This window comes from Balearica regulorum, chromosome 10, assembly GCF_011004875.1.
Source record: "Balearica regulorum gibbericeps isolate bBalReg1 chromosome 10, bBalReg1.pri, whole genome shotgun sequence".
NCBI classification, from domain to species: domain Eukaryota; kingdom Metazoa; phylum Chordata; class Aves; order Gruiformes; family Gruidae; genus Balearica; species Balearica regulorum.
Window position 1 is genome coordinate 2,737,978 of NC_046193.1, and position 14,014 is coordinate 2,751,991.

Below are 14,014 nucleotides of genomic sequence, written 5' to 3' on the forward strand. Positions count from 1 at the left end.
CAGTGATTTAATTATGTTGTTACAACGTAAAATCACACACAGGCTGGATTTCAGAATAACGGTACCTGGCGTGTTTATTCTACATCAACAGCTTTCCAGAGTGCTGCTCTTTAAATATACGGACATTATCACCAAGGGACCTGGATGATTCATCTGCAAAAGCCATCACACCAAAACATCTCATTTTACTCTGAAACCTACTTGGAATCTGATATGTCATCAATGCACCACCTAACAGCCAAGGATTTGGGGCTCTCAAATGTGTTCTTATAATGGGTCACACTATTCAGGAGAAACAAACAAACAAACAACCCCCAAAACTTCATCAGCTGCCTAACTTCTTGGAAAGGACTTCTAACAAACAAAACCCTAGACAACCACTGCAAGACTTCAATTGATAAGACCGCTGTGAGATACTCACCAACCTGAAAAGAACAGATCTGCAGCCTGCTTCTACCCACACATTTCATGAACAAAGACCAATCCAGTGGAAGTTTTTTTAACAGAACTAATGTAAACCTTAACACACAGTAATTATACTTTATATTAGTGTCTCTTGACTCCTCTGAAGTATTACTACTGCCAAGAAAATTAACCTTACTCTCTTCTATGTTGAATTGCTGCTAATTCATACCAGACATTTCTTCCGTAGTAAAAGAATGAATCAGCACAAAATTCTAGAACATGTGTACAACAAAAAGAATTCAGGTAGAGCACAACCTCATACAAAATACTGAATAGCTGAATCCCATGCTTTCCATCATTACCACCCATACAAGGGATTCTCCACGTGACCTGTCTTAAAACAGCTGAGTGGCTTTCCAGTGGCACAAACAGCCTGCTTTTATTCCAGTGCAACCCAATAACATCAGAGCAACAAAACTACAACCACAGAAGTATTCTCTAGCTGGACAAAAATTCCCACAAATTCTTCTTTTAAAAAAAAAATTGTACATACAGATACATATATGCACACATACGCACAAATACACCCTTCATAATGATAGCACACTACTACTAAAGCAACATCTTGCTATTAAGACTAATGCCTGCCTATTTAAACCTCATCCCAAATACTTAAAAAACATTCTTTTATTCTAAAACTTTAAAAGTGCTACCATAGACACTACTGTCATTTATTAATATTGTATGCAACACTTTTACAAGACTCAGGAAAATTAATTTTGGTTATTGCTTCAAAGACAGAGGTCTCATAAAAGAAACATTTTTCCAAATTAAAAATATTCCTGTGACTTATTTATCTCAACCAGTAGACGGCTAAGACAACAACTACTCAGCAAAAGAAGTTCTGTAGTCGCAGCACATAATGTGATCACATTGCCACTCAGTGGAATCTGACTTATTTATTGTGTTTTATGATAAAAACTTTTTATTGCCCTTCCAGAATCCCAGATCTGAGATGATGGCTTTTCTACTATTAACCATTTTTTGGTCCCACAAAGGAAAGAAACCTTTGACATTTTTTACCACTCTCTCAATGATGTACCATGATAAAATGTGCATATATATGGAAAGCTTTCATTGGAAATGCTCTTCAAAGCAAAATAAATCATTGAAGCAAACTAAGAGGTAGTGAAATGGTGGTGAATCTTCCTCTTTGGAACCATCCTGGTTTCTTTAAACTAAATGTGAGGCTTACGAGACTATGACTGATCTCATATTGGAGTTTAATCTACGAAATCTGTATTGGTTCAGTAGAATTACAATCAGTTTTTATTAGTAAGAAATCAGAAGCACTAAACAAGTAACAAGGTTAAACAGAACAAAACCAAAGTTAGATGCAGAGATATGTAAACAAATACAACAAAAAGGTCATGTTGCTACCTTGTTTTTAAGCTAGAGCTCAGCACCAATTTTTTTTCCTTTTGGAATTCACTTTAAATCAGAAAACTAAAACAAGAGACATTTTAACTTCTGCTTTTTTCCCCCAGGCTTGTTTTTATCCCCCACATACACTCACCCCTGGTTTCTCCTGTGAGAAGTCAATATTATCACAACAAAAGATCTCAGCATCTGCCACAATGATCATCAGAAACTGGTAAGAGTGTAGCTCAGCGGATTTCAGCCCCTACAAACGAGGTGATTCAGCAAAAAAGTGAATGTTTCACGAACAGTGAGTATTAGATTTGCAAGGTCAAAATGAAGAGATAAAGGCACTTCTTGCACGAAAGAACCACTTGATTTTCAGATATGCTTTGAAATAGTATTTAAACTTGCACTCAGTTCTGAAACACCTAGTCAAAAGTTACTGGAATGCAGATACTTTTGACTCCTAAAGACGGGGACACATCCACACACAAATACAACTTGGGTTTCATTACTAGCTCTGCCACAAGCTTTATGTCTTTTCCACACTCACATTCTCAAACACCAAAGTAATTACCTGCAGGAGCTTTCCAATAAGCAGCATACACTGTTGGTATTTTATGACTGTTTATATTCAATTTGGAATTACATAAAAGCATGCTCCCCTCTTCTAATGCCTATTTAACAAAGAAACACTTGCTGCATGCAAGACGAGACTAATTAGCTTAAATCAGAAATACAGAAGCTTAAAGGTTACTATCGCAATAAAGATGCATCGGCAGTCTGTCAGAGAGTGCCCAACTCGACACCAAAGCACAAACTGGCTCCAGAGGACACAGTATTGCATTAAAACCAAGACTCCAGTCAGCCGTGGCTATGTCCTTGTCCTGCTGCTGTTCACAATGTGTCAATGCACTTCTCCAAAATGCATTACACATTATTTTGTTACTATGTTTCTTAATGAGTTTTATGACTTTTCTTCACGTTGAGCAGTGGAAACAACTTCTTACTACAGTTTTAAATATTCATGAGGAAACTGCACCTATTACATCTTTAAAGACAAAATTCTAGATTTTTATCTGTTCATTGTGAGACTCTCTAATGCTTATTCACTCACAGTTCATTTCTATAAAGACAAGATTTTAAAAAATTGGTTTTTAGGGCAGGAAATTATAGCAAATGTTTTCATTAAAAGTCCATATCATTTTAGTTTAATCTATTTCTCTGTAATATATTTATAAGAATATTTTAATATGGTATAACCTGCAAATGGAAACAATTTATTAAATTAATCTATTAGTTTGTATCAAATCATTTTATGTGGGTGCTTTAGAACAGAATTAAGATATTCAAAAGATTTTATCTGAGGCTGTGATAATATTTCTTAATCACCTGATAAAAATACAAATAAATGCATGTATGTAAAAGGATTTTTTCAATAACTCCTCCTAGCAATCAGTGTATAAAATAAACACCAATATCCAACTGGGATACAAGACTATAGAGATCAAATGGTAAATCAAGCAAGGTCAAACATGGAACAGTCATTACAAAAAGCTAAAAGATTTTAATGGTTGGACCAAAACTGCCTTTTGTAACAACTTCTGGCACCTGACAGGCTGATGGTGGTTTTGTTCTCCCTATCTACGGGGTCTACGGGGGGGGATGGGTGGAACAGGTGATCACACTTAATTAGACACCAAGCATCCCAGAGTTTGGGGGTTTTTAATGAAAATAGAGAAAGTACATGTATGCCTCTATCTGCACGAGCTGAAACCAAGTCTCTGATTTCCACAGAGGGAGGAAAAAGCTTCTATTCTCCTGCCCCTACCCTAAGAGCACAGTAACTTACAAAAAATGGGCTAAGACCAAGCCAGCACAGGTGTTCAGATGTGAAAACAATGAAGCAAACATTGCTCACGCTCCTTCCCAGCTGCACTTAAGCAACAATATTGTGACCCCTCTCGTGTCTTCTACTTTCTGCAATCACAGATACAAAGCAAGAAGGATAAGGATAACTGCAGCATGCAGGAAAAAAAAGGTTTTTCAAAACCTGGAGTTACATGTTCTTCAGCACTGTCTACTGGTCCAATCCATTAATTACATGAATCCTGCCAACATTTGCAATTCAAAAAGGAGTACAGTAAGCAGGCATGTATAATGGCAGCCCTGATCAGCTATGTCACCCTGCCAGCTTGCTTGCTGAGGGCAGCCACAATCACAGCACAAGCCCTAGACATCCCACCTATTGCCTGACACAGCTGAAGCAAAACCCACCCAGCCTTACCTACAGCTGGGGGCCAACCCTGTTCTGCTTTAGACAGCACAGGTCTGTAGGAAAACCAGAAGCAGCCTCTTTAAATTTAAGATTCAGTGTCTTCTGAATTAAACATTTCTATCCCTTTTGCTTGCAAATATATAAATGAAGATTTGACCTTAGTAACCAACTTTTTGTTAGGAATCAGTTTTGCAAAAAGAGTTCATTAACATTTCTGTTTTGGCCAGGTAGGGACACACTTGTGGTGAAAGTGGGTACTGTAAAACGGACAAAGTCTTTGCACTTTTTGGAAAAGTTTAAACTAGTCTTCAGTTCATGTTACCATGAATACCCTTCATTACGCTCCTCCAGCTGGCTGTCTAAAAGCACACTAGCTTTCCTTGGAGAAGTCAAGTTTGACTCAGCACAGATAAAACTGTTTAATTAGCAAAAGCAGCAGTGCAATCAAGCAAGCATTTTGCATTCTAGACCAAGGTATGATGCTGTCCCCCCACTCCTGACGTCTGTAAAGTCTTATCACCTCATTACACATTTTTTTTCACTCCACAAGGTAAGTAGCCTCATCCTTGGAAGCACTATCATTATTCCAGGTAACATTTACCTTGTAATTTATTTTTCCACTTTTTGCCATATACAACATAGCTTTCTTTGCCAATTTACTCTTTTCCATTCTTTGCAACTTTTCCACCTACTCGTAATTACCCTTTGCTGCTGTGTTCATCCCACCAGGTCTAGAATCCTTCTGCAGAGGTGCTATATCCAGATCTGACTGCCTGTGCTTGTCGTTCTCTTCTTCAGACACAAGTTTATACTCAAACACATATTTTTCACTAAAGTCTTAGCACATTTTTAAATGCAGATTGCAGTGTATCTTATCTACAAATGTATAAAAATCAAAATCATCAATTTATTATATTAAAAACAGATTTCTGCAGTTTAGAGCATCCACAATGGCTAGGCTGGCTGAAGAGCTACAGGTGATAAAATGATGTGATATTGCATATGAATATTTTTGTAGGTGACTATCGCATGGTACTATTAAGAACTGGGTACTAAAAATGCATACAGCGAAGTCACGACTTTAAGTATACATTGATACTGTGAGAATATTTAGCATCAATCTTTTGAAGAAATCTTTTGGAGAAACAGGGTTTCAGCAAAAGTGTGTACAGTTTTGCAGTGTCCTAGTGTTTACAGAATGGCAAGTAACATCCCTTTAAAGCAAGTACAGTTACATTAAGTCCTCTAGACATACTTTTTCAAGACAAATAAGACAACATCTAATAATATAGTTTTTAATAACCTTTTGTTTCATACTGTTCCTATTTCAACAGATTACAATTTGCTACTGGCAAATCATTATCAAATTCTGAATAGATTGCAAGCAGAATTTCTTATTTTACTTGGGTCTAAAGTCTACAAAGCAATTTATTATTGCTTTTATCTCTCACTTCAGTCTTGTTACTTTGAAATATACCTACCTAAACCCCATTATTTCCTTGCCAATTTTCCCATTCCTTTCTATTAAGGCAAACTTTAGAAGAAAACAGTGGCAAAAATTTTTATTATTACCTATTTGACTAAACATGTTACTATAGGTTTCATTAAGCTTCAGAGAAGCTTCTGTGGTCTTTTCAGAGATAAAGTGAGGGGGGGAAAAAAAAAAAAAGAGATTCACCCAGATTCTGAGCGCATAGGACAGGGATGGGACGGGGGATGACACCACATAGAATCCATCCAGATTTGCAGTCAGCACCTCATATACACGAAGTTGCCTAAAATAACATCAGAGCATCTATGAGCTTGTTTAGATAGAGCAATACACAGAGTATGGAGGACAAAGCGTTTTCCACTAAAAGCTTTTTTTTTTTAAATATCTAGTCAAAAAGGTAATCTCTATCAGGTACTGTGTTTTGCTATTTATACTAATATAGCCAAGTATCACACATGACAGAACTATAGATAAACAGAAAAAAACTGCAATTTTTTCTTAGACCAGCTTCAAATACTAGTACACATATCGTGCAGTGCAGAACAGTATCAGCCTGCCATTTCAGAGACAGACATGAAATACAACTTGCATGAGATTGCTGTATGCTACAAATTCAGATTTGTTAGCATGTTACGTTACATACTACAGTTAGTTCAGCTGCATGTCCTTGTTCTCAAGTTCTTGCCCAGCGCAGACTTGTTCTTCGTCCATCTTTTAAATATTAAGTGACACAGCTCAATGATAATACTTCCACCCCTTCAGAAAAACACATTCAGTTGCTTGCACTTGATGAGGAGACAGAGTTCAAAACAAACTTTACCTTGCTTTGCAGAAACTCAACGTTGTTTCATCTGTGTGCCCGAGTGTATCCTCCCAGCCAGCAGAGAGATGTGTTGCTTATGCTCATGGCAGCCCCTGCTTATATGTCTGCATCTCTCCTTTAATTATGTTGCTATCTTGATTGCAAAAATGGAGAGCCCTTAATGCAGAGTTGAAAACCCTAGCATGTGCTGGGAAGTAGTACTGAGGTGACTACGTGGTTGTAAGAACCTGCCTAAGCACATATTGTCTTCATGTAAAATCTGGTTGCCAGCTCCAGCTTGCAGTACTAGGAACTCAGTCCAAAGGCCAACTAGAATTAGACTGCAACATGTCAATTTTTTTTTTTTTAAGATTCAGATGAAACTTCTCACAAAGATAATTTTAAAATGTGAAGTTTTCATATGAACCAAAAATTAGAGAGAAACCAAGGTAAAATCTTTATCACTCTTGCCCAATCTCAGGGATCTTAAGGAACCTGTTGCCTCCTTCAAAGATTACAGTGTTATAACAAATGCAAGGTTACTTCTCCTTTAATATTAGAAGCTTCTTGTTACAAAAGGCACAGCAGTTCTTAATTACCATTTTAAATTAACAGAAGTATCTTATTATATGTCTTTTCTTCCTATATAAAATAGATTGATAAGATTACCTTTTCCTTACACTCATTGCCTGAAGGCATGACATTTGGTCACTCTTAAAAGCTTAGACCTTTCTAACCTTGACTTGCTTTCCAAAACTTCTCACCTTCGGCCCCTAAAGGAGTGCCAAGGGATCCTTTCAATCCCCCTCCCCCCACGCAATCACTACTAGTTCCACCTTTGCCCATGTCCTGGGTTTCCCTCCTCGCTTTATATTGTGGCTTTACGCTTTATACTAGTAGGAGGGTGCTTTGCAATGCCAGGAGGCTGGCAAGAACATGGTCCTTCTAGGCAGTGTCGTCCCCGAGGACTAGAGAGAGCTCTGGCAAAGCAGTTGCCCTCATTTATGCATTACTAAAATCTAAGTGGCACCTTCTAAAATCAGAAAACTTGCTAACTGAAGACTCATACTGAATGCAACAAAAACTGCCCTTACTAAATCAACGTGTTACTATCAAATAAGATAAACTAGAATTTCAGTTCAACTGTAGTTAGGAAATACTAATTAAGCACAATTGAACCATCCCTAATGAACAGAAAAATGGCAATGAATTTTCATTGTAGCATACAAGTTGTTTGGTAGTTACCCCTACATAAAACAACCGCACATTTATTTTTAATTGAAACTGTTTTCTACCTTCTAATAAATGCAAAAAAAAACCCCAACCAAAACCCCCATTCTGCTCACTTCAGTAAATTTCTGTATCATAAACCAGTGTTTTTCTGCACTATGTGTTCGTATTAAAAACATTTATTATGAGCAATGCTTGTCCATAAATGACTCGGTAATTTTAAACCAGAAAGTTTGCTCTTCATATAGCATTTGTCCCAGCCATTTGGAAATTATATTTTGGAACTATCACAAGATGACTAACTACAAAGGCAGTAAACATTACAAGAAATGCATAATTCTCTGGGGGAAAAAAAAGGTAGATACTTATAACAACATTTGTGCTTAAAAAATACAAGAACATAAATTTCCAACTTGATTCTTTTTATAGTTTCATTGCTACTGCCAATGAGTCTTATATTCAAGCTTTAGAGCACAAGACAGACTAAGCAATAATTAGTTTTCAATACTGAAACAGCTTTCTAAATATTACACATAAGCTTTTAATAAAGCTAATAATCTATATACACAGTGTTTTGGCACCTTGCCACTGATGTATGGCCTCTAATCAATTGCTTGTTCAGCATTGAATATTCCGCACATTTTGTATACAGAATAAAATGGTTGTTTCCTGAGGAAATTAAATACATTTTTAAAAAAACTTATCTAGCTGAAAATTTTGGACACTTGATGCAGACAAGTAGCTAGGAAAGGAGAATTAAAAGAAAAGGTTAAGCAAGCCACCTAGGTTCTAATTTAGCTCTGTTACTAGCCTCTTGGATGACCTTGAACAAGTTGTTTTACTTCTCAGTTTCCTCCATTTGTAAAGATGTCAACAGAGACACCTAAAGCTGTAAAACAATCACTGAAATCTATTACATAAAATCATTATTAAACCTAACAAGTGGTTCTTGACGCTTTCCCCTCCCCAACTGATCCATGAAACATCTGTGAATCAGACACTTTTCTACTGCATCTTTAAATACTTCATGAGGTTCTCAACCAGATGTGGTAACGCAGAAAAGGATTTTGGACATCAGTGAAGATATTGAAAATGTCTGTTCAGTGTGCAGCTGCAGATGAAAAGAACATGACATTAAAATGCATAAAGACTAAGCCAGAAAATAAAATTAGCTTTTCCAATGCCTTTATATAAATTAATAGTACTGTTCATTTGAAGGAGTGTTTGCGTTACAGGTCATCCCTTCTTTATGGTGATACTCTGGAATGACAGAAGGTTTCAAAGATAATTGGTGAAAATGATCGTTATTTGCTTTCACCTTTGGACCAATGGATCCTTTATTGCATAAAGTGACTAGGAGAAAGTATTCCATGAGAACCAGAACCAATGAAGACCGCTTGTCACGGATTTGTCTCTGACAGTTGACTACAAGCTTTAGTCTGCTTTCATTTTTTTCCTTCACTTGCCACTGAGGCATGCATAAAGCTACTAGCTGGTAGCAAGTCCTTGGTATCAGCTCATTTTGCAGTCCCACCTTTAGTAGTGGCCCTTAGAGGTCTCTCTCATCTACGTAGCTGCAAGTTTCCAAAGAACCTATAGGAAAAGAATTATCTTTCACAGGTCTAACACATCTTCAGATGTTACTGGAGAAAGGGGAGGATAGTTTCACACTATGACTGCATTTGCTCTCTTTCCTTAAGAAGTCAGATAATACAACATGGTAAAAATATACAAATTAGTAAAGATAAGTTAATGCTCCCATTTTCCCCTGATCCTATGCCATAAAAAAACTGAAAAGGACAATTTCAAAACTTGTAATAGGACAAACTTCTTAAGGCAAGAAAATGATAAAAGTCATTGAGATCAAGATTAAAAAATGCAAGCAACAATTCAGCATTAATATATGTAGACTATCCCATATGATTACACTAATGACAATAACACTGAGTTACTAAATCTCAGATTTCACGTGTGAGTCAATCTCTGAGAGAAATAAAATATATTAGAAACAAAATATCTTTTTGACGCTAGAGGGAAGAGGCAATATCCTTTCCTGACAGAAGAAGGTGCTTAATACTTCCTCTGACCCTTGCTATAAAGAAGATACTGAATTAGTAGGATTTCAGTGTGAATCAGACTGAAATTCTGTTATTTCTATTGAAACTGCAATCCAAAAGCAATATATATTTTCAATTTGACAAACACAATGAAGCTCAAAACATTACAAAAAAACAAACGCCCAGCATACGATCTTCCTCTCAGGATTAACATAAATCAACTGAAATTGTTTCTTAGGAGGCTGCGTGAGATTTATTTAGTAGTGTTTTTCTTGTTATTGACAGGGTTTGGTTAGTGTATCACATGACAGCAGCTCTACATACCTCATCTTGCTAAACTGTACGTCAATGCATCATACCAGGCAGAGCAGCTAGTGTGCTGGCCATCAGACCACTGAAAATCATCTCTGGCCAGTTCCAATCCTTCAACACTTTTTTTTTTTTTTTTTTTCCAAGTTATCATACATATTTCATTTTAGCCCATACAGTCAAATTTCATAGCAGTTCAATACATGTCAATATGGACATCCATACTTCCAAAGGTACAGCACAAACTTTTCTGCATGTTTTATCAGAATACACACGTATATATTTTTAAAAATTTATTTTAAAATCTTAAGTTACAAAATTATTAGCTTTTTGGAGGGGAAAGAGCCAGTACAACAACGAACTGTTCTTTCTAGAACTAGTACATATCCACGTCATATACTATGAGGAATGAAAAAAAATAAAAAGAAAAAGAAAAAGCAAGCAGGCATGAGTAATCTTGTGTAGATTTGTGACTACATCTAGTCTCCTACCTGGAATGCTGTAGGTGGCATTCACCATGCAAAGGTTTAAAAGCTTTGCTATTGCCGACAGATTGTGCTGTGCTAATTTTGGGTGTATTTATCAAGTACGTAAAACATGCCATGTTTATAATACAGAGGATGGCTTCAACAGATATAGAAAAATTCCACCAAAACCAAACTTTATGAACATATACAGTTATTTACTTTACCAAGCAAAAATCTGTGCACCATAGAATATTAAATAAATAGACGTATCTGCAAGGCAGTGAGCAGTGTCCATGGATGCATCTCCATGACGTAGGTACAGAGGCTGTCTTAGTCTGGCAGATACAACAACCTTTTTTTTAAAAAAAAACGTTATTTTTTTTTTAAAAAAAAACCAACACAAAACCAAACACAGAAGAAAAACAACCAAAAATGTAACAGGTAACATTATCTTAACATTAATAACACATGTGCTATAGATAAAAAGCTTACATTTTTGTTTCAAGTATTTTATTAAAGTACCATTTTAAAGCAAATTGTATTAAATCCTAGAACTGTACGAGTCCATCTAGACAGCAAGGCTATAAATTTGAGAAGCTGACAATAAAATCAAAACCCCACAATCCTCAGTGAATGATGTCAGTGTTATAAAAACATACTTGTTTTACTCAGTATTATTTTAGGGCACTATTAAGACCTTATATACTGTAATTAGCAACAGCAAATGAGACGATTCACCGCTTGATGTGCAAACACACATTATAGGGAAACAAGTTAGTGAACGGTTGGTAGGTATACATCCTTCCTACAAAACACAGCATCCACCAGAGTCATTCGTGATAAACAGGTCTGAAAAAGCTATATCCTCTCCTACTGGTAGCAGCCAGGCACAGGAAGAAATGAGTTGACGTACAAGTTTTAATGTTTTGTAAATCCCACATTTTTTAATGGTGATAGTGGAAGCAAAACACCCACCCCAAACAAACCCTGCAAAGTTAATTAACGTAATCGCACAAATTCACAGGGCTAAGGTAAAACTGAGGGCTGGTCCTCGATATCCTGAAGGACCTTCACCCAAACACGCATTTTAGACGTTGCAACAGAAGCGCCGGGATCTGCGTGAAAACAAGTCCGCTCATAAATACGAACAAACACACGTAACGCTACAACCACACGCAGTTCAGAACAGAAATTCGTGCCTAAGACACTCAAATCCTACCTGCACCTACGCATAAGTTCTTTATTTCGCTAATGAACACAGGATATGGGTTTTTTTCAGGGCGGTAAATACGTTTTATTTAGCGTTTTGATGGAAAACGGCTTCCATTCCTAGTCAGGCGCTGCAGGGTTTGCTGGTTTTTGCTCCATCTTCCAGTCCGTAACGCTTCGCTTCAGCCCCGCGGCTGCCGCCTCAGCGAGGCCGGGCGGCGGGGAGGCATTGCCCATTGCCCGGCGGCCCTCCCGCCGCCTGCCCCGGCCCCAGCCCGCCGCAGAGCCTCACACCGCCCGCCCCGGGGCCCGAGGCGCGCCTCGCCGCCCCCAGGTGAGCCCACATCTGCCGGGGAAGGGAGACCGATCGCTGAGGGGGCACGGGGCCCGCGGGGGAAAGGGACCGCAGCGTGAGGGAGGGGAAGGACGGGGGAAGGAAGGAGGAGGAGGAGGGCGCAGGGGGGGCATGCAGAGGCGCGGGGGCACTTACCAGTCCGTGTGCGGCTCGTCGATGACCAGCAGCAGCTTGAACTTTCTGCCGGCGGCCGAGGAAACGGCGGAGGAGGGATCCACCAGACCGGCCGAGGCCGCCGTCTGCTTCACGGCGTTGGAGAGGGAGCTGAAGAAGCTGCTGCCCGTCGACTGCTGCTGCGGCGGCGGCGGCGGCTGCTGCTGGGGGGGCGCCGACTGCGGCGGCTGCCGACGCTCCGCCGCCGGTGAGGCAGAGGCAGGGGCCGAGGAAGCGGAGGGAGGCGGCGGCGGTGGCTGCTGCGGCTCCGGCCGCTGCAGGTCGGTCATGTAGCCATTGGGCAGGTTGGCGATGAAGCTGCTGTCCGAGAGCCTGCGCCGCAGAAAGTTCATCATCTGGCCGGGCGAGAGAAAGGCGAGGCTCTGGCGAGGAGCGGGAGGAGGGCGCGGAGCCGGGGCGGGAGGGCGGCGGGCGCCGCGGCGGGCTCTGCGATCCGCAGGCGGGCTCGGTCGCAGCCTCACTGCCGGCCGGGGCGGGAGGCGCTGCCTTCACCTCAGCGGCGCGGACAGCGGCGCCTCGCGCGCGCCTGCCGCTCCCGCCCGGCTCTAGGTGGCAGCCGCGCGCGGCGCCGCGCGAGGACGAGGACGAGGAGAGCAGCGGCCGCGCCGCGCACGCGGAGCCTCGCTCCCGCCGAGCCTCGCTCCCGCCCCGCCCGGCGGAACAGCGGTGCCCGGGGGCCGCCCGGCCGCGGGGGCCGGTGGCGGCGGGAGCGTCGTTTCCCAGCGAAGAACCCGCAGCCCCGCGTCCCCCCCCCCCGGCAGCGCCGAGCCACCGCGGGGCGGGTAACGCCCCAGGAGTCAGGGGAGGAGGTGCGCGGTCCTTAGCGTCCGTTACGAGCGCGAAGTTTTCGTCGCAGCCCTAACGGGTCAACGCACGGCGCGGGAGGGCAGCACGGGCACCCTCAGCGCGGAGCCGCTTACGGTTGCCAGCAGTGCTCATCGGCGCGACGACGGCGTCGCCATGAAGTTGAAGACAATTGCCGGGAGCGGCCCCGATCGCTCTGCTGGGAACGGCAGCAAGCTCCGAGCCCCCGCCCCGCCCGGCCCGCTCCAGCCCGGGAACGCTCTGTGCCGGCAGCCGCCCCCCCCCCGCACCACCGCTGCGAGGGAGCGACGGCGGGCACCGGCATCGCCGCCCGCACAGCCCCCGGAATGCCAATGCAGCCTTGTCTCGTAAACAGCGGGGGTGCGTGGTTTTAAGGGTGGTGGTTTGGTTTTTTAATTAAAAAAACCCGAAACAGTTCAGTGAAGGTGAAGCGCTGCGTATCATCAGGCAATTTTACATCGCCAAGGAGAAGCACGGGTGCGTTTTCGTGTCTTAAAGCCCACAGTTTTTAAGAGCAATTTGAATTCGCCTTCCCTTGAGTTTGGGATAATCACTCCGTGTTTTAACATAAAATTCATACTCAGCCTTTATTGTATGACATAAGCATTTATCCAAGATACACCTAATCGCAAACCATTTTGCAATTGATCTTTACAGGCCATGCTGCGTGTAACAGGTGCTCTGAGATTACACACGGTAAATTCACGCAGCAGTTTCTTGCAGAGATTTGAGAAAGTTTTCCCGATGCTAAGACTTTCACAGTTTAAAGTTTGCATGTTCAAAGGTAGAACTGCATAGGATTCTTTAATGAATCACTGAATTTAGAGAGTCACATAATATGTCATGACAGAAAATTAAATCCAATATCGAGGCTAGCGGAAGACGCTTACTTTTTTAACACCAAAGACAAACTGGGGACAAACGTTGACTCTGCCAAGCCATAATATAGGCCACCCACAGACACAGCTTTGGCATTAAGGGCACAGAGA

At 41.1% G+C, this 14,014-nt stretch overlaps 1 protein-coding gene across 1 annotated transcript in view; it reads right to left on the minus strand.

The window, feature by feature from the left end:
• SYN2 (synapsin II) overlaps positions 1 to 13,187 on the minus strand; it is a 188,873-nt gene extending 175,686 nt beyond the window's left edge. Inside the window, exon 1 of the mRNA XM_075762742.1 lies at positions 12,162 to 13,187. Coding sequence (XP_075618857.1) covers positions 12,162 to 12,535 — 374 coding nt within the window. The 5' untranslated portion in view covers positions 12,536 to 13,187. The remainder of the gene's footprint in view (positions 1 to 12,161) is intronic.
• Positions 13,188 to 14,014: the final 827 nt, after the last annotated feature.